Source organism: Syngnathus typhle, linkage group LG14 (genome assembly GCF_033458585.1).
Source record: "Syngnathus typhle isolate RoL2023-S1 ecotype Sweden linkage group LG14, RoL_Styp_1.0, whole genome shotgun sequence".
NCBI lineage: Eukaryota > Metazoa > Chordata > Actinopteri > Syngnathiformes > Syngnathidae > Syngnathus > Syngnathus typhle.
Window position 1 is genome coordinate 3311953 of NC_083751.1, and position 19414 is coordinate 3331366.

The window sequence follows — 19414 nt, forward strand, 5'->3', positions numbered from 1 at the left end:
TTCCAGGATTAAAACTGTAATTTCCAAGGCTAGTGAAGTATGCCTACCACCTGTGTGGGCGCTGTAGTGGGGGAAGCCAGATCGTGACAGTCAGTCAGCAGCGGGGCTGTAAACATGGCGGCGTGCACGGCTACAGGGCTGTGCCCCAAACCCCGTTGCTCCTAGGCTACGAACACGGAGACACCCCAAACATGGAGACCGAAGAGGAGCAACACATCACCACGCTCCTCTGCATGGGCTTCCCGGACCCCGACGTGATAAGGAAAGCGCTCCGCTTGGCCAAGAACGACATCAACGAGGCGGTCGCGCTCCTGACCAACGAAAGCCCGGGGCTCGGCTACGGATATGAGCCCATGGAGAGCGGGCCTGCCCCCGCCTTGAGTACAAGCGGCGACGGGGAGACGGGCGGGAGAACCGGTACCGGTTTCGATCCCCCGCCGGCTTACCACGACGTCGTTGACGGAGAGGTGAGATCTCACTCCCGTATGTTACGCTTTGGTACTCGGAACTCCCGGAGTGAGTGGCTTCGCCCATTTAACTAGCTCCGTGTTAGCATTGATGCTAGCTGCGCAGCCACCCCGACGTGAGCTGTCAGAGCAGGCGTGCGTGAGGCTGCGGATCGCTACCTCGGCGCATTGGCGCCAATTCATGTCACCGGCTCGCAGTGGCCTGGAACTCGAACCTGCACACGGGAATACTTTTAATATCCATTTTCAACTTGCTGCACAATCTCGCTAGTAGTAGCTGGCTGGCTAGCTGAGGAGAGTTGCCTGCAAAAGGGGAGCGCGCGCTGCACCGCGTCAATGGGAAATGAACAGTTGTAAAAATAAAGAACTCAATATATAAAGTTGTTTTTTATTTGGAAGTATCATGGCGGAATGAATGCATTGGTTTAGGGGACCCCCGGGTTCACTTAGCATGGGTTTAGGGGACTCCCCCTGGCCCTCATGTCATGGGGGTTGCATTCCACTGCAGCTGGACTTTTTGGAGTGCTTTCGCAATTCCTGTGGACTACGTGGCTGTTTTATTGTATTTCGTTTTTGCTTGAGCTTTGAGCCACTCATCTACACCAAAACAAACTCAGTGCTACTTGACTTAACCTGTTACATCCATTTTTACTAGTATTCAGCTCATGCCATCTTATCCCAGAAGACTTTGGGGTACATTCGGAACTGATTGCCAGCCAATCACAGAGCTCATATAAACAAAGATTCACACTCACGTCCCCAATGCTCCCAAAACAATCTGCTATTATTTCACTTCCACATTCAAGTGAAGACCAGCGTGCATGTAAACAACTTCCCGCTGGCCTGTCCGTCCGTCCGTCTCTGTCTGGCTCCTCGTCACTGCTATCACACTGTGATGCAAGCTGTTAAATATAAACGGACAGTTGTCAATTTGCTTCACGCGCAAATAGTCGCCGTGTAGAGAGAGTCTTGTTTTCGCAAGCTTGATCGCTTATGGGCTAGATGACTAGCATTTTCTGCTTGTGATAAAAAAAAAAAAAAAAGAAGATCCTCTAAATTCTACAATTTTGGGCTATTCAAATTGTAAAGTTTCCACAATAATCACCTTTTACGCCAAGGGACTCATGCCGCTCTGAATGAAATGACCTTGCAGTTTGAAATTTGGGCCACCGGAACTCAAAATGTTCCTTTTCTTCCCCCCCCCCCCCCCCCCCACCCCCACCCCCCTTCTGCGTCCACTCACTCGATGATGCCTGCAGGTCGCCTGCTTAGTGTCATCGCTCCTAAAATAGCCCTGCAGTGTCTTTGACAAATCCATTGCAGACTTTGCCAAAGGGTGAGAAGGGCTTCGCCAATACAAAGATGAGCTGATCTTTCTAAGGGCGGAGAACATTTGGGAGCAGAATTGTGACGCTTTGTAAAATTCCAACGAGTTCACTCGCAAAGCTATTTCCAGTAATCACAAAAGATTTAATTGCTTGTGTAATTTCACGCTTGATGTGTGAGCAGGTTCCCCAGAGACCCATTTGTACACAATCAATTCAAAAGTCGATGCCCCCCCCCCCCCCAAATATCCCCTTTTAAAACTGTCCTGCTTTTCATTTTCATCCTCTCCTCATCTATCGATGCATTTGTCATTTTTAATATTCTGCAAAGAGGAAGCACTGAAATGCGATATCGCTGAAGGACCTTCACCACTTCTTCCTGTTCTCATTTTTACTCTCACCGATTGGTTTGGCCGGTAGCACCAGAACTCACACTCATTGTTTACCGCTCATGAGTGAAGATGTACACAATGCGTAAAATGCCAAAGGTCTAAGAAGTTGATTTTTAACCCGTGCTCGGATTGAAAGCGGCCCAGTAAAACAACAAATTGAATATTATTGTCGGAAGAATCGCTTCAAAGATTTTGCTGATTAATTCAATCGTTTATTTTCATTCACGTTAGTTCTGTTTTTTATTTATTAATTTTTTTGGGGGGGTTGCAGAGGAGCAACGATGAGAACGGAAACTGCTCCGGCAGCAGCAGCAGCAGCAGCATGGAGTTCCCCACCACCAACTTGTACGAGCTGGAGAGCCGAGTGTTCACCGACCACTGGTCCATTCCGTACAAGAGGGAGGAGTCGTTGGGCAAATGCCTCATCGCCTCAACTTGCCTCGCCCGGCACGGTGAGACCGATTTTGTGTCAAGAAAGAAATATTGGTTCGTAAAATGGCCGACATTTCAATTCGACCGCTCCGTTTTCATCAGGCCTCGCCGACGCCGACGAGAACTGCAAGAGGTTCGTGGAGCGCTGCATGCCGGAGGCCTTTAAAAAGGTGAGCCGTCGGAGTCTCCCGATAGATTCTCACCCACGACTGACCTCTTCATCTCGCCGACCCCAGTTGCTGACCAGCACCGCCGTGCATAAGTGGGGCACGGAGATCCACGAGGGAATCTACAACATGCTGATGCTGCTGGTGGAGCTGGTGGCCGAGCGGGTCAAGCAAGACCCGGTTCCCGTCAATCTGATGGGTGTCTTGGCCACGGTGTGTATTATTTTGATCCATTTTGGCATTTTCTTTGAATACTTAATAGTAAAAATAGTTGACTTTCGGTGGTGTCCACCAGGCCTTCAACCCGGACAACGAGTACCATTTTAAGAACCGGATGAAGGCGTGTCAGAGGAACTGGGCTGAAGTGTTTGGAGACGAGGCCAACATGTTTGCAGTTTCTCCGAGCAACTCTTATCAGAAAGTAAGGCCGAACTCACCTGACACTTGATACTTACAAGATTGTAAAGTTAGGTTTAAGGGTGTGAGGAATGTTAGCTACTATAGCTATTGTTAGCTACTGTAGCGAATGTTAGCTACTATATAGAATGTTAGCTACTATATCAAATGTTAGCTACTATATCAAATGTTAGCTACTATATCGATCCTAGTGGAAATTCCGTGAGGCACTCAGAAGTGGGTCAGCTAAAACCGTAGTCCACTAACGGCCCATAAAACCACGTGTGTGAATGTGTTTCGGAAAACTGCACTTTAAAAACCCTTTAGGGGGCAGTTAAATATTTCATTTAGTTGTATATTCAGCAGGCTAAGGCCAGCCAGAATGAATGTCTTGAATATTGCTACTAGCAGTAAGCCTCCACAAAGGCACCCATTATTGACTTTTGCTTGAAGTCTCCTTGGTGTGTTGAAGTCGGTTTACAATAACAAATTAAATGGAGCCAGTGAGTTCTTCATCTCCTCGTGTTGTATGACTGAGCCGCAGACGTAAATGTCCGACTGACATACGGCAGCCGTGAGCACGTGTGCGCCATGATGTGAAATGACGCCGCTTAACGCACAATGATCTGTTTCAGGAGCCGCACGGTTGGCTGGTGGATTTAGTCAATCAAGTAAGTCAATCCTTTCACTGTTGTTTAAATTCACCTAGGGTGGTTTTATGATGTAAGTTGGTGGATTTGCTGATGTCAGGAGTTTCAATAATGTCAAGGTTTGAGCTCTTCAGTAACGCTAGCACGGCATTGGCAAACGTCCCATACATATCAGATTTGTAACTACTTATGGAAGTGGCCTCCATTTTTTTTTTTACATTTTAATGTCTTCCCCAGTCCGGACTAAAGTACTAAAGTGTCCATATTTCTTACCTCTGCTTTTGTATTTGCTTGTTTGATGTAGTTTGGAGAGTTGGGAGGATTCACCGCCATCCAGACGAAACTCAACGCGGAGGAGATTGAAATAGCTGTAAGACTATACACACACACACACACACACACACACACACGTCCCCTCCGCCTTGCTTACAAACAGCCCGACATACCTTTAAGAGACACGGCATTCTTTCCACGCTAGTTCCGAACGGAGAGAGCTGGCTTGAGGTTGCGCATATCTCGCTACCCTGCAACGGTTGAAATGCTCCATTGTTTCGCCTCTTCTGAAGCATCCTTGTGCTCGCGCTTCCTTCAGGGAACCTTGGCGGAAGCGTGGTGATGGAAAACTATTGATTTTTTTTTTTTTTTCGATAGCGAAAGCCTGCGAAGCCACTGCCATTGTGTCAAAGCTTTGATTGACATGTTGGATTCACAAAATAATGTTAGCATCTATAAAATTAAATTAAAATAAATTTGTCCATGTAGGGTTGCAAAATTCCTTTTCAGTGTGAATTTCAACTCGACCCAAAGAAATGAGGTGACTTTGACCCTTGGGGTATTTAGGCAAGACATTTTTGTTTAGACATGTTTTATAAACGATGAAAACAAAATGCAGATTGCTTGCTTTTGAAGTCAGCTTAAGCGAGAAGCCAGTGAAAGTGAGAGGTGAAAACACAACAGAGTAGGAGGATGGTTTCCTCTATTCCTGGCTCCCAGGGGCAACCCATTCATTTGTCTGCTGAGAAACAGGAAGTCGAGTGTCGCAGTGAATAGCTGAGGGGAGGCGGCAGTCGCAGCACGAGGCTTCGAGTTGATCAAACCGTGGCCGGCTGAAACGCACAAAACATTCATTCATTTGTTCATTCATCCGGGCACTCTGAAAAGAAGTGTTTTTATTGAGAAAAGTAACACAATGCACTTTATAAAAAACATTTATGATGAAATTTCGAATGTAATCTTGACTGAGGATAAAGAATCTATGCCCGTGAGCGTTGCTATATTATCGAGCTAACCGAGCAGCTAACATTTAACACTGCCAACAAAAAGTCATAATTTTGTGTCCCGCAGTGTGTGTCTGCTTTGGTCCAGCCTCTCGGCGTTTGTGCCGAATACCTCAACTCCAGCCTTGTCCAGGTAGGTGTTCTATTTATTAATTTTTTTACCCCACATTGCTACGAGGCCTGCTTCAGATTAAAAAAAATATATGTGTGTTCCAGCCGATGCTTGATCCAGTCATCCATAAGATGATCACATATGTACAGAACCTGGAGGAAAAGGACCTCAAAGACAAGGTAATAGACATTTCACGACCAACATACAAAAGCCTGGTTTCAATCTCCACACCGCCTCAAGCGGAACGACCTCGTTAGTGTTTTTCTTGCTCATCTGAAGATTAGGAGATCATTAGCAAGCCCGTAAATTCCGTTGTTTGTGTTCGAACTAGCGGCTAGTGAGCATCCCTGACCTGTTGTCGGCCATCAAGCTGCTGTGTATGAAGTTCCAGAGAGAGATGGTCACCGTGGTGGATGACCTGCGGCTCGACACGTTGCTGCGCATGCTCAAAACGCCCCATTTCTCCACCAAGATGAACTCCCTCAAAGAGGTGAGCCGCCTGGACTACCTTTTGGGATTCCTTGAGCTTATTTTGACCCTTTTGTTCCCTTGCAGGTTACAAAATTAATAGAGGAGAGCACGGTGGCAAAGACTGTGAAGAATGCCATAGATACGGATAAACTACTGGACTGGCTTGTGGAGAACTCTGTTCTGTCAATAGCGCTAGAGGGTAAGAAATCATCCATTTATGAGCATGGCCACAACATTTGGGAACATTATTCCCTGTTGTCGCAACAGGCAATATCGACCAGGCTCAGTACTGCGAGAGAATAAAGGGAATCATCGAGCTGCTGGGAAGTAAACTCTCCCTGGATGAACTCTCCAAAATCTGGAAGATACAGGTTAACATTAGCGCACACACGCAATGGTGGTTTAGCCCCCCCCCCCCCCCACCCCCAAAAAAATGGACATGTGAACCCTGTCGTGTGTTTGCATTTCAGGCCGGCCAGTCGTCAACTGTGATCGAAAACATTCACACAATCATCGCCGCCGCCGCGGTCAAGTTCAGCTTCGATCAGCTCACTCACTTGTTTGTGCTCATACAGAAGGTCGGCGACAAGTCCCGTTAAGTGAAACGTGTCGTTTGGCTAAAATGTGTGTGGTTCATTCAGAGCTGGGAGGTGGAGAGCGATCGCGTCAGGCAAAAGCTGCTCAGTCTGATCGGGAGGATCGGCAGGGAGGCGCGCTCTGAAACCACCACCGGCAAGGTGAGAGTTTGCTATTAGCTAGGCTAATTACCGTTAGCACTTGTATGGCGCTTCACGATATATGGTAGCGTTAAGATTTCGTGAGATGAAACATTTTGAGGTTCAAATATGTTTCTTTTATTTACACGCCAAACGTCTTGAAGCAAGCACGCTGTGCCTCTTTTTTTTTTTTCGGTCTCACTGTCTTGCAGTTCAATTTCAGTCAAGCTCGCAGATGTTCAAGTTGAAGTTATTCCATTCCATCCTTTTGTTTTGTTTCCGATTTACTCCGCCGTGACAGAAAAAGTCGCAATTGTCACTTGAAGCATGCCAGATAAATCCAGCCCGACATACCGATTGCGTCCAGGTGCTGGAGGTGCTTTGGGAGTTGGCTCACCTCCCCACGCTGCCCACCAGTCTCGTTCAGCAGGCTCTGGAGGAGCACCTGGGGATCTTGAGCGACGCCTACGCTGTCAAGGAGACCGTCAAACGCAACTACATCATTAAATGCATCGAGGACATCAAAAAGGTGGGGTGGGGGGCGAGCAGCCCCGTACTCTTCCCTCCTCGTTTATTTGCTCCTTGAGCATTGGCTTTCATTGTATTTTTTATTTTTTTTATGGTTCTAAAGTTGAGAAGGCTCAAAGTTCAGCGGGTTCGTTTTTAAAGCAAGCGCTGCGTTTCAGCACTTGCTTACAAGCGCTTTTGTGTGAAGCTGCCATGTCCCCGTTAACTGCACTTGGATTCTTTGTGGAGTAGTTTGTGAGAAACAGAAGCCGACACACGACTGTTATTATTTATTTATTTTTTAAAACAAATTGCATTCTTGGAATTTTCTAAAGATCAAGACAAGGTTATGAACAGAAAAGCAATCATTGGACAATTGACTACATTTCTTTAAGTAAAATGTACTACTCATTTTTGCGCAAGTTTGCACCCCCTAAGCAGCACTGGAATTCGGGTGTCATTTTTCCCGGATCGCGCAGATGTTCTTGTGTCAAATGAAAATATGTGCTGTCCAGACTCAAGGGGACCCAAAAGGCAGCGACACTCAAAGTTCATTTCTGTCCGGCTCTTGGGGAAAGCGGAAATCTCTGTTGGTGAAAGTAAGAGAAGACGGCCGATTTTCTGGTTCCCTCTCCCCCCCCCCCCCTTTTTTTTTTTTAAATTCCACCGACTTCTCTTGTCTTCAATCTCGGTGCTTCACCAAACGAGTGGGCTTTCATTGGTCGCACGTGGATAATTTCAGGTGTATGCTAATTTTGGGTTTGGGTCATCTTATAGCGGGTGTGTGAAAAGGAATCCAATCAGAGCCATGGATTTTTTTTTAAAGTGTAAATTCCACGCTTTGCATCCATGGCGCTGATTCTCTTCCTCAAACGGGTCTTGCTACAAAAAATGCAAGGTCAGCGATGGCAAGGCCGTCACGGTCTTGCGTTTTTTTGCCGTCTGTGCTTTTTTTATTGCTTTCGTCTGATCGTCTATCTTCTGCTTGTTCCTCTGGCAGGCTTCTCAGCCGAGCAGCCCTCAGGCAGTTTGGGTGGTACCCGCCCTGCGTCAGTTGCACGAGATCACCCGCTCCTTCATCAAGCAGACCTACCAGAAGCAGGACAAGGTTACGGCAAAAAAAGGCACAGCGATAAAAATATATATATCTATTTTTTAAATCAAAGTATTTCATGCAACAGAGCATCATCCAGGATCTGAAGAAGAACTTTGAGATCGTCAAGCTGATCACGGGTTCCCTCGTTTGCTGCCATCGGCTCGCGGTGACCGCGGCGGGAAACGGTTGCCTGTCCGGCTCCACCATGGTGGACGGAAGATACACCTACCAGGAGGTTCGGATCGCTTCAGCATAATTCCTGCTACTGAACTTCTTGTGGAACCGCTTTCTTTTCCACTTTCAGTATCTGGATGGCCACCTGCGCTTCTTGGCCTTCTTCCTCCAGGAGGCCAGCCTCTACCTGGTCTGGAACAGGGCCAAGGAGATCTGGGAGTGCCTGGTGTCCGGCCCGGATGTTTGTGAACTGGACCGTGAGGTACCCAGACGATGCTGCAAACGCGGCCTTTGCAAACGTCTCATCTTCTTCTCATTTCCAGATGTGCTTCGAGTGGTTCACCAAAGGCCAACATGATCTGGAGAGCGACGTCCAGCAGCAGCTCTTCAAGGAGAAGATCCTGAAACTGGAGCCGTATGAGATCACCATGAACGGTAGGTCGGGCGTGCATTTTGCAATCGAGTGTCTGCTGCACCTGCTAACATCCTTACGTGTCCCTCAAGGTTTCAACCTGTTCAAGACCTTCTTTGAGAACGTCAATCTGTGCGATCATCGACTGAAACGCCAAGGAACCCAGTTGGTCTGTCTCCACTCGCGTTATTTCATGTCCCATAAATAAGAGCGAATTGTCTTCAATGGGCTCAAACGCTTTCAGTGTGTGGAACGGCTCGACCTGGCAGGGATGGACTTTATCTGGCGTATCGCCATGGAAACCCCCGATGAAGAGATAGCCAATGAAGCCATTCAGCTCATTATTACATACAGCTACACCAACCTCAACCCCAAGATGAAGAAGGTCAGCGGCAAGAACTTAGAAGCGTGTTTCCACAATCACTGACCGATTCAAATCTTCGCAGGATTCAGTATCTTTGCACAAGAAGTTCATCGCCGATTGTTATAAGCGACTCGAGGTGAGTGTTGCGCAACGCTATGGTGGCGAACATTTCAAGCGCACCCCTGAGAACTTTTTTATTTTTATTTTTTTATATCAGGCAGCCAGTTCAGCCTTGGGCGGCCCTACTTTGACCCACGCCGTGACTCGAGCCACCAAGATGCTGACGGCCACCGCCATGCCCACGGTGGCCACGTCTGTACAATCACCTTCCAGGTACCATCTACCATCAGGATGATTAAATCCAAGTCCACTTTACAACCGCTCTTTCTCCTCCAGATCCACTAAGCTGGTCATAATAGAAAGACTGCTGTTGCTGGCCGAACGTTACGTCATCACCATCGAGGTTAGAACCTCCTCCTCTGGCACAAATCTGTTTCTATTCTTCTGTAAAACCACTTCACCCCTTCCTCGCAGGATATGTACTCGGTTCCTCGCACTATACTACCTCACGGGGCTTCCTTCAACGGACACCCCGTCACTCTTCACGTCACTTATGAGTCTACCAAAGACACGTTCACCTTAGAGGTGCTGCACCCCAAATAGGCCTTTATGGATTAGCATCTCCAGAGGAAATCTCAATTCCTTCTCCCTTCTTTGCAGACGCACAGTAATGAGACGATAGCAAGCATCCGGTGGAAGATATCCGAGCACTTGAGCTGTCCGGTGGATAATGTCCAGATCTTTGCCAATGATAGTGTGGTAGGTGTTAGTCATTGCTAAAAATAGGAGCTCTGGGTTCTTCTTTTTTTTTTTTTAATACTATTCTTATGTCACTCCCTCATTAAAGTATTGTACTCCTCTCCCAGTCATGTGTTTCCCCTGAAGTAGCTAATCCATCTGGCGTGTAGCGAGTGGCAAGGGAAACACCACCTTAAGCAACATCCCGGTTTTTCTTTCTTTTGTTCTCTCATTCGATCCCTTCCGCTTTCCCCTTTCACCTGGTGTTAGTTGACCATGAACCGGGACCAGAAACTGCTGTCTCAGCTCGGCTTTAGCGACGAGCAGAGCCTGACGGTGAAGAGCTCGGGCACGGGCACGCCTTCGGGAAGCTCCGAGTCGTCCGCCTCGGCCTCCAGCGGTTCCAGCTCGGCCGTCTTCAACTCCGCCTACGCTCTGGAGCAGGTAGAGCAGTAAAGCGTCCCTTTTTCACGCTTTGTTTTGGTTCCAACGTGTGTTGTTGTCGTTTTACTAGGAGAAGTCCCTGCCTGGCGTTGTTATGGCGCTGGTGTGCAATGTGTTTGAGATGCTTTACCAGCTGGCTAACTTGGATGAAACAAGGTAGAAAACGCTAAATAGTCATCATTCAAGTTAAATTGAATGACAGAATTAATGAATTTATCGAGTGCGTTTTTCCTCTTCTCCCAGGATCACTCTCCGTGTAAGAAAGCTGCTCCTCCTGATCCCAACAGATCCCGAGGTGCAGGACGCTCTCGACAACTTTGTCCCCAAAGAATCCAGCGTATGGAGCCATCAGGTACAGGCCACGCTTTCTTATATATACATTTTTTAATTTGCCAAACATAAATGACAATGTGTGTTACTCAAGATAGCCCACGTGAAACAATTTGCGTTGTAGTACCAAGACTGACCTGTTGGAGGCAGCACTCCTACTGTGTTGTTTATTCTTGTAGAAGACGTTGTTCACCCTTGGCCAGGGGACCGGCTCTCGCTCACCATCGACGGCTTCTAAAAATCAGCATCAGCCCAGCGCCGCGTCCATCCTGGAGTCCCTGTTCAGGTCCTCGGCCCCGGGCATGTCCACCTTTCGAGTGCTCTACAATCTGGAGGTAGGCGACGTCATGTTGTGTGTGTGTGTGTGTGTGTGTGTAGTTCACCAAATGAAACGCTCACTGTTTTTAATTCACGCCTCAGGTGCTGAGTTCCAAACTCATGCCCACGTCTGATGATGAGATGGCGAAAACAAGCAGCAAGTCCTTCTGCGACAACTTCCTCAAAGCAGGAGGCCTCAGGTATGACACACGAAGCATATTATCAAGAGTTAATACTCGGAGGCGGGGGCGGAGTCATAATAGAAGAATGGGATTTCTGTTCATTTGCAGTCTGGTGGTGAATGTTATGCAAAGAGACTCCATCCCTTCAGAAGTGGACTACGAGACCCGACAAGGCGTCTACTCAATCTGTCTTCAGTTGGCCAGGTGCAGCCAAACGCATTAGAGGGCGCCAAGAATTTAGTCTTCCATGCTCACCCGCCTTTTCTTTTTTATTTATTTACTTTTCTTAAATCACAGGTTCCTTCTGGTTGGCCAGAGCATGCCCATGGCCCTGGATGATGATGTCATCCGGGACGGGGATGCGCTGTCGTCCCGCCCGTTTCGCAACGCGGGCCGCGCCGGCCGCCAGCTCTCCCTCTGCGCCACCCCGGAGAAGTCCAGCTACAGACAGATGTCGCTCTCTGAGCGCTCATCCATCAGAGTGGAGGAGATCATACCCGCTGCCCGTGTGGCTATTCAGGTGACGCTACTTCTGCTTACCGCTTCTCAAAATGGCCGACCCAGCACACTACACAGAACCATATTTGTCGCAGACCATGGAGGTGGGAGACTTCACCTCTACCGTGGCGTGTTTCATGCGACTGACCTGGGCGGCGGCGGCGGGGCGACTGGATCTCGTCGGCAGCCCGCAGCCAATCCGAGAGACCCACGGCTCGCTTCCATCTCAGGGAGTGCGCACCAGAGTCAGTAGCACAGGTGAGAAAAAGGTTGGAATGCATCTTCTCTAGGATGACCACATTTCTGAGTAGTGACGATACTAACGAAGTGTTGGGTGGCTTCACAGGAAGTAACTGCAGCTCCAGCAGCGAGGGAGAGACCACGCCCACCGCTCTGCACGCCGGCATTTGCGTCCGGCAGCAGAGCGTCTCCATAAAAGACGCCATCATCGCTCGCGAGGCTCTGTCGCTCCTGGTCACCTGCCTGCAGCTACGCTGTCAGCAGCTCTGTAAGAATCTCAAGTCACGCTCGTGCGGTTCATCTTGAGGCCTTCTGACGTTTTCTCTCCGCAGCTTCTTTTTACAACCTGCCCTCTGTGAACGACTTCATCATTGACGTGCTGCTGGGATCTCCCAGCGGAGAGGTAAGGAGAGATTTTTTCTTCTTCTTCTCAGGGTTCCAAATATCTTACTGTGAGCTTCTTCATCGTTTTTCTTTCAGATCCGCCGCGTGGCCTGCGACCAGCTGTACACTCTTAGCCAGTCGGACACGTCCGGCTTTGCCGACGTGCAGAAGCCCAACTTGTTCCTGCTCTCTGTCATCCTCACCGCTCAGCTGCCACTGTGGAGTCCCACGTCGGTGATGAGGGGAGTCAACCAGAGGTAAATCCTAGAAGAGGTCCAAATAAGATCGGAAAGGGATGGCGCTCATGTCGTCGCTTCGATTGCAGATTGCTGTCGCAGTGCACGGAATACTTTGACCTGCGATGTCAGCTCCTGGATGATCTAACAAGTGAGCGTTAAATTGAGCTCCACTCGTGTGCTCCGATCCCTTATCAACTTTTCCGTTTACCTGGCGCAGCTTCGGAGATGGAGGCGTCGCACGTCATCACCGCCACCATGCTGGAGGACGAAATCTCTTGGCTGGACAATTTTGAGCCCAGCTGGAGCTCAGAGATGGAGACCAGCGAGGCGGACAACATCCTCCTGGCGGGACACCTGCGGCTCATCAAGACCTTGCTCTCACTTTGCGGCAAAGAGAAGGAGCAGCTCGGTAAGTAGTAGCGGACAGAAGTATTGGGACGCCAATGTTTAAATTGAAAAGTTTGTCGACACCGATCCTTAAATTTTTTTCCACAGGCCCGTCGCTGATCCAGCAGCTGTTGGATGACTTCCTGTTCCGAGCGTCGCGCATCATCATCAACACCTCCAATTCCACCGCCTCGCCGGCCCCCAGTCACGATTTCCACCCAAAGTATGATCGCTCAAGATTATTTTTCCAGACAGAAAATAAAATGATTATTTTTTTTTCCGGGACTACCGTATTCAGGTGCAGCACGGCCAGCAGCCGTCTGGCGGCCTACGAGGTCCTGGTGATGCTGGCCGACAGCTCCCTCTCCAACCTGCGATTGATCACCAGCGAGTTGCTCTCCATGCACCACCAGTCCGACCCGTCGCTCTGTAAAGAGTTTGATGTAAGGCGAGATATTCCACCCGAGCTCTGACGTTCAATTTTCTTACCTCGTCTTTGTCAGTATCTTCCTCCTGTAGAGAGCCGCTCCGTTTCGGGTTTTGTGGGTCTGAAGAACGGCGGCGCCACGTGTTATATGAATGCCGTTTTCCAGCAGCTTTACATGCAGCCGGGTTTACCAGAGGTACCCTCGGCGTTATTTTTTTGTTTGTTATTTATTATATTATTTTTTTATGTCATTTATTATTAGATCTATTATAATTCTTTATCTATAAAATATTTATTTAATTTTTTTTAAAATGTGTGTGTATATCTATATATTTTTTTTCTGTACATGGATGTTCACATAAATGATCACTTCTCAAGGCGTTCCTGTCGATCGAGGACGACACAGACCAGCCCGATGAGAGCGTCTTCTACCAGGTTCAGTCTTTGTTTGGTCACCTGATGGAGAGCAAACTGCAGTACTACGTCCCGGAGAACTTCTGGAAGGTATTAGAAGATTTGAGAAAAATCAAAATAAAGTGCTTAAGAACACGGGCTCCATTTTAAGATCTTCAAGATGTGGAACAAAGAGTTGTACGTGCGAGAGCAGCAGGACGCGTACGAATTCTTCACCAGCCTGGTGGACCAACTTGATGAACATCTCAAGGTATGATATTCATCCCATATAAGCTTACCGTGCTCTAAATCTGACCTTTTCCTCCCTCTCTGCCAGAAAATGGGCCGAGAGCAAATCTTCAAAAACACCTTTCAGGGCATCTTCTCCGACCAAAAAATCTGCAAAGACTGCCCTCATCGGTGAGTCTGTGGCAACTACATTAGGTATTGTATCTTTCATTGAACCCGACAACTAAACGGAAACTGAATTGCAGGTACGAGCGGGAAGAGACCTTCATGGCGCTGAACCTCGGCGTGACCTCTTGTCAGAGTCTGGAAATCTCACTGGACCAGTTTGTCCGAGGGGAGGTTCTGGAAGGCAGCAACGCTTACTACTGTGAGAAATGCAAGGAAAAGGCATGTAAAGCTTCTCGTCTTTTTATTTTTTTTGTCATGACCACCGTTCCTTGAAGCTCTCTTGTATTAAACAGAGGACCACTGTGAAGAGGACGTGCATCAAATCGCTCCCCAGCGTTCTCTGCATCCATCTCATGCGCTTCGGCTTCGACTGGGAAAGCGGACGCTCCATCAAATACGACGAACAGATTCGGGTGCGTATGGAAGGAAGGTTTGATCCATCCGTGTCGAGACCGACGAGACGTCAACTCGGGTTTTGCAGTTCCCCTGGGTGCTGAACATGGAGCCGTACACCGTGTCGGGGATGGCGCGCCAAGACTGCAGCGGCGAGGACGGCGAGGGCCGAGGCGACGGCACGTCTGGCGGCTCGCCCAGGAAAAAAGTCACCATCTCGGAGAACTACGAGCTGGTGGGCGTAGTGGTCCACAGCGGCCAGGCGCACGCCGGCCATTACTACTCCTTCATCAAAGATAGACGGTAAGTTGTGTACAATTGAGTATTTGTCCGTGTTGACGATATTTTTGTCCACCGGTGCGCAGCGGCAGCTCGCGAGGACGTTGGTACAAGTTCAACGACAACGTGGTGGAGGAGTTTGACATGAACGACGAAACTCTGGAGTACGAGTGCTTCGGAGGAGAATACCGGCCCAAAGTTTACGATCAGTGTGAGCAGCACGTGCAAACTGTTAGGAGGTCCGTGAAGAGCAAAATTTTGATTCCCGTGTATTTGCAGCCAATCCTTACCCGGACATGAGGAGGAGATACTGGAATGCCTACATGTTGTTTTATCAAAAGATCAGCGATCAAAACTCGCCCGTCCTGCCCAAAAAAAGCCGGGTCAGCATCATGAGGCAGGAAGCAGAGGACCTCACGCTGTGAGCGATGGGCACTTTTTAAAATCAAGTCGGCAAAGGTGGCAAAATGAATGAATGAAGTTTTTGTTTTAGGTCCGCTCCCTCCTCGCCCGACGTCTCGCCGCAGTCGTCCCCCCGCCCCGCCAGGGCCAACAACGATCGCCTCACCCTGCTCACCCGCCTGGTCCGCAAGGGTGAGAAGAAAGGCCTGTTTGTGGAGAAGATGCCCACCAGCATCTACCAGGTGAGCGTCGAGCTTCCCGCGTCCTGATTGCGTCACCGCCTTGACCTCCCGGTTGGCTTTGTGACCCCGAGTAGATGGTGAGGGACGAGAATCTCAAGTTCATGCGGAACAGAGACGTCTACAACAGCGACTACTTCAACTTCACGCTCTCGCTGGCGTCCGTCAACGCGGTGCGTTTTTCTTTTTCAGGTGCAGACAACTCCGTAATTACTGAAGACAAAATTGAATCTTGTTTTTTTCTTTGCAGACTAAACTGAAGCACCCAGACTACCAGGCCATGGCCAAAGAAAGTCTCCAGCTGGCCGTCCATTTCCTCTTCCACACCTACCTGCACACCAAAAAGAAGCTCCGGTATGAATAAAGACGAGTACCAACACGAGCAGTCGCATTTATGTCACCATGTCTTCTTCACCTAAACGAGCAGCGTGGACACCGAGGAGTGGATGGCCACCGTGGAGGTGTTGCTGTCCAAAAGCAGCGCGGCTTGCCAGTGGATGATTCAGTACCTGGTTGGATCGGAGGGACGGGAAATGACCAGGTGGGAATTAATCAGCGGCCTTTACTGGAAAGACGGCTTGAGTGACAAGAAACAACAACAAAACTCTGAGGACACTGTTCTGTTCATCGTCTCTAATGATGAAAATAATAATAATGGTGTTGATGATGTTCTTCTGGCTGTAGGATTTGTCTTCTGGAATGCGGCATGAGGGAAGTACGGGTGGTGGTGGCGTCCATCCTGGAGAAGACCCTGGAGAGCGCGCTGCACTTTGCCGACCCGGGTCTGGACGGACTGACGGACGCCCTGCTCTCGCTGCTGGACAAGGACGTCCCCGAGAACGTGAAGAACTGCGCGCAGTACTTCAGCCTCTTCAGTAACTTCTCTCAGAAGGTAACGACGGCAATTTCACACGTTGTGGTTTCCATACAATTGATTTTTTTTTTTTTCCACTCAGGGTTGTGAAGCTTGTCAACTGTTGTTGAAGCACTCGGCCTATCGCCGGATGCTCCTATTCCTTTTGGGACCTAATCGCCAAAACAATCAGGTAGACTTTTAATCACAAGCAGGTGTGATCACCATCTTGCTTCGTCTTTCCATCAAGTTCTCCTCCGGTTCTCTGTAGAACCGGCGGTGGAGTCCGGCACAGGCTCGAGAGTTTCTCCACCTCCACAGCACTCTGGCGCTCATCACAATGCACTCGGACCTCGATTCCCAGCGGACGCACTGTGAGTGCACGTCCCCGACCCGCATATTTGTTTTCACGTTACAATCAAGCTGATGATGTCCTCGACGCAGCTCCGGAAGGGTTCTGCCTGCGTGTCGGCAGCGTCCCGTCCTCCACGCCGCTCCTGCCTCTCCACCCGGACATCCTGGCAAACATCTTCACCCCAGAGGGACAACCCTACCTTCTCGAGGTCATTTAAAAAGCACGTTAAAAGAATATGGAACCAAAATTGAACACCACGAATGTTCAGGTGATGTTCGCCATGCGAGAGCTGTCGGGTCCCTTGACGCCTCTCATCAGCATGGTGACCTACTGCTCCTACTGCAACGAGCCTTTCTCCTTAGGGGTGCTTCAGCTCCTCAAGGTAAGCGACATAATCTTCCGACGTGGCTTCTCTTCATTTCAACCCCGTTTGTGTCCCGGCAGACGCAGCTGGAGACGGCGCCGCCTCACGAGTTGAAGAACATCTTTCACATGCTGCAGGAGCTTCTGGTGAGTGCTCGGGCGACACCATGATGATGTCACCAACAGGTTGGTGAGTGTCGGTTTGTCTGGTTAAGGTGGTGGAGGACCCGCTGCAGTCCCAGAGGCTCAAGTACGCCTTTGAGTCGGAGAAAGGCCTGCTGGGTAAGTCACCTATCATCTCGCTCAAACCTATTTTCGAAGGATAAATAAATAAATCCACAATTTGATACTCCGCAGCTTTGATGCACCAGAGCAACAACGTGGACAGCAGACGTTGCTACCAGTGTGTCAAGTTCCTGGTCACCTTGGCCCAGAAGTTCGTAGCAACCGCTGTGATCCAGTCAAATGTTTAAACTATGATTTGTTTACGCTTTTTTTTTTTTGTCGCCAGGTGTGTTCCAGCCAAGGATTATTTCAAGGATTTATCCGGTCACTGGAGTTGGGCAGTGCAATGGCTCCAGAAGAAGGCACGCTTATATTCAGTTCTAGAAAAAGACGTTCTAAATAAATTGTATACAGTCATCATCAATGTCCCCACTTGTCCTCAGATGACAGAACATTATTGGACGCCGCAGAGTAACGTGTCCAATGAGACGTCAACCAATAAGAGCTTCCAGCGCACCATTTCGGCGCAGGTATGCACATATCGTATTTCATTTTTTTTGCATTCCCAAATATCGGATCAATTGAAGCAGGGTGTGTAGACTTTTTATATCCTCTGTGATATACATCTATTTGTGTGAACCCGCGAAGGACACGCTGGCGTACGCTACGGCCTTGTTGAACGAGAAGGAGCAGTCGGGCAGTAGCAACGGCTCCGACGGAAGCCCCGCCAACGAGAACGCCGAGCGCACCCTAAGACAGGTAAACCCAACGACACACAGAAGCTCAGCGTTTCTCGTTTTGTTTTTTACAACGCAACTCTCCTCCTCGCGGGCAGGGATCCGAGTCTCCTATGATGCTCGGCGATTCTAAGAGCGACCTGGAGGACGTGGACCCTTAATCTCCTTTTGAGGGCAGACAAACCCCTCCGGAAGGCGCCCGGGCCGAGCTCCACGCAGCCCCTCAGCCATCCCTAATTCGGGGTGCATTTATTGCCCGAGGACGTTTTAAGGGGAAAGAAAAAAAAACGAAACCACCAATCGGAACAACTTGATGCAGAAAAGAGGAATAACGTACATGTGAGGAAAAAACCGAGAAAATCGTGAATGACTTCCACTGATTTATAAGGGCAGTTTGGATTAAAAGGGGAAGCTGCCGATCTTCCTCCATCCATCATCTTTTTACAGCGAGGGAATGGTGGGGCATTTTACCCTTTGTCGTTTTACACACACACACACACACACACACGCGCACACACACTAGCCAATTTCATTTTGTCGCATAGATGTAAGATAATGTTTTAAAAGTCCTCTAGAGGAACCTCGACGTGAACACACACACAGACACACACAAGCACTTGCTTGATGGGGGGGGGGGGGTTCTTGATGGGGGGCGGGGTCTTAAGTCTGCACTTTATTTGTTCACTACGCGCTTCCTCTAGAGCCTCGTCGCCTTTTTGTGTGCTTTCTCTGCTCATTTTAACACTACTACTCAGTACCAAGCACACAATACGCTTTTTTTTTCTTTTCTTTTTTTTTAATACGCGCGCTCTTTTTTTTTTTTTTCTTTTACGCTCTCCATCACCTCTTTGGGCTCGGTTGGGAGCCTTATGCAAGAAACAGAATATTTGTAAATGCCAATGCACGCACACACAGGCCAACATCAAAACCACACGCTAACGTTACCTCTGCCATGCTTTCATTTGCATTTTTGTGTCTTTTGTGCCATCTACAATATACACACGCTCATACACGCTGTTACCTCGGCCAAGCTTTTATTTGCCTTTTTGTCCGGTGCAGTCTTGAATGGATACGCACGCTCACACACACACACAAACACACACAGAAAGACTTGTAGCTTTGACTCAATAACGCACATACACATGTGTAGCCCAGTTATCGGGAGTTCCGAAGTGCCTTAATCTCCCGATAACTCCAACTGTCACCCCCCTCCCTCCCCTGCCGCACAATGACGTTGTGTGTGCTGTGGAAGGCTTCAGCAGATCAATGTTTACACGGCGAGGAGCTAGGAAGCAATTTCAATGGTCACGTGATCACAACCCCCCCCTCACCCACCCGCCACTCACCCAACTACCCTAATGTGAGGCTTGCGTGTGACAAGAACAGTCTGTGTTCAAAGGAAGCCAAAAAAGAAAAACTTGACTCAATCTTTACTTTTAATGACGAGGAAAACCTGGGTTACGATGGAGAGGGTGGAGGGGGGGGGCAACCATAATACAAGTGGATTTTACAGTCAGTTTCTTTTGGACAATTCACAATCTGCCATCACGTTC

The 19414-nt window shown here is 48.8% G+C and overlaps 1 protein-coding gene across 2 annotated transcripts; it reads left to right on the forward strand.

Moving 5' to 3' along the window:
* The first annotated feature begins 45 nt into the window (after positions 1–45).
* Positions 46–18278, forward strand: usp24 (ubiquitin specific peptidase 24). 2 transcript variants are annotated; one of them, XM_061298430.1, is made up of 67 exons: positions 46–467; positions 2456–2636; positions 2719–2786; positions 2853–2996; positions 3079–3204; positions 3815–3850; positions 4134–4199; positions 5174–5239; positions 5323–5397; positions 5550–5708; positions 5774–5888; positions 5957–6060; positions 6160–6267; positions 6331–6426; positions 6773–6934; positions 7428–7511; positions 7913–8020; positions 8094–8243; positions 8313–8444; positions 8506–8617; positions 8687–8763; positions 8839–8979; positions 9041–9094; positions 9176–9291; positions 9355–9421; positions 9493–9603; positions 9679–9777; positions 10027–10200; positions 10271–10356; positions 10444–10552; positions 10710–10865; positions 10951–11048; positions 11139–11234; positions 11328–11550; positions 11624–11786; positions 11875–12036; positions 12101–12171; positions 12249–12409; positions 12478–12539; positions 12609–12800; positions 12887–13001; positions 13077–13221; positions 13282–13401; positions 13584–13709; positions 13771–13869; positions 13936–14018; positions 14093–14234; positions 14309–14428; positions 14497–14711; positions 14774–14898; positions 14967–15108; positions 15181–15331; positions 15406–15501; positions 15579–15682; positions 15756–15869; positions 16013–16220; positions 16285–16374; positions 16453–16555; positions 16626–16744; positions 16805–16918; positions 16981–17046; positions 17115–17181; positions 17257–17335; positions 17411–17486; positions 17568–17654; positions 17773–17883; positions 17960–18278. In XM_061298430.1, the coding sequence occupies exons 1-67, from the start codon at positions 192–194 to the stop codon at positions 18020–18022; spliced, it is 7866 nt and encodes a 2621-aa protein (XP_061154414.1). In that variant the 5' UTR covers positions 46–191; the 3' UTR covers positions 18023–18278. The 2 variants fall into 2 exon arrangements, with proteins under 2 accessions (XP_061154414.1, XP_061154415.1); XM_061298431.1 differs by lacking the exon at positions 7428–7511 and having other exon boundaries at positions 47–467.
* The last annotated feature ends 1136 nt before the right edge of the window (positions 18279–19414 follow it).

Excerpts from the sequence above, each read along its gene's own strand:
- usp24 (XM_061298430.1), top strand. The coding sequence starts at position 192 with ATGGAGACCGAAGAGGAGCAACACATCACCACGCTCCTCTGCATGGGC. Across the intron at positions 9,292-9,354 it reads TCTGTACAATCACCTTCCAG|ATCCACTAAGCTGGTCATAA; the intron begins GTACCATCTACC and ends TTTCTCCTCCAG. Across the intron at positions 16,221-16,284 it reads TCAGTAACTTCTCTCAGAAG|GGTTGTGAAGCTTGTCAACT; the intron begins GTAACGACGGCA and ends TTTTCCACTCAG.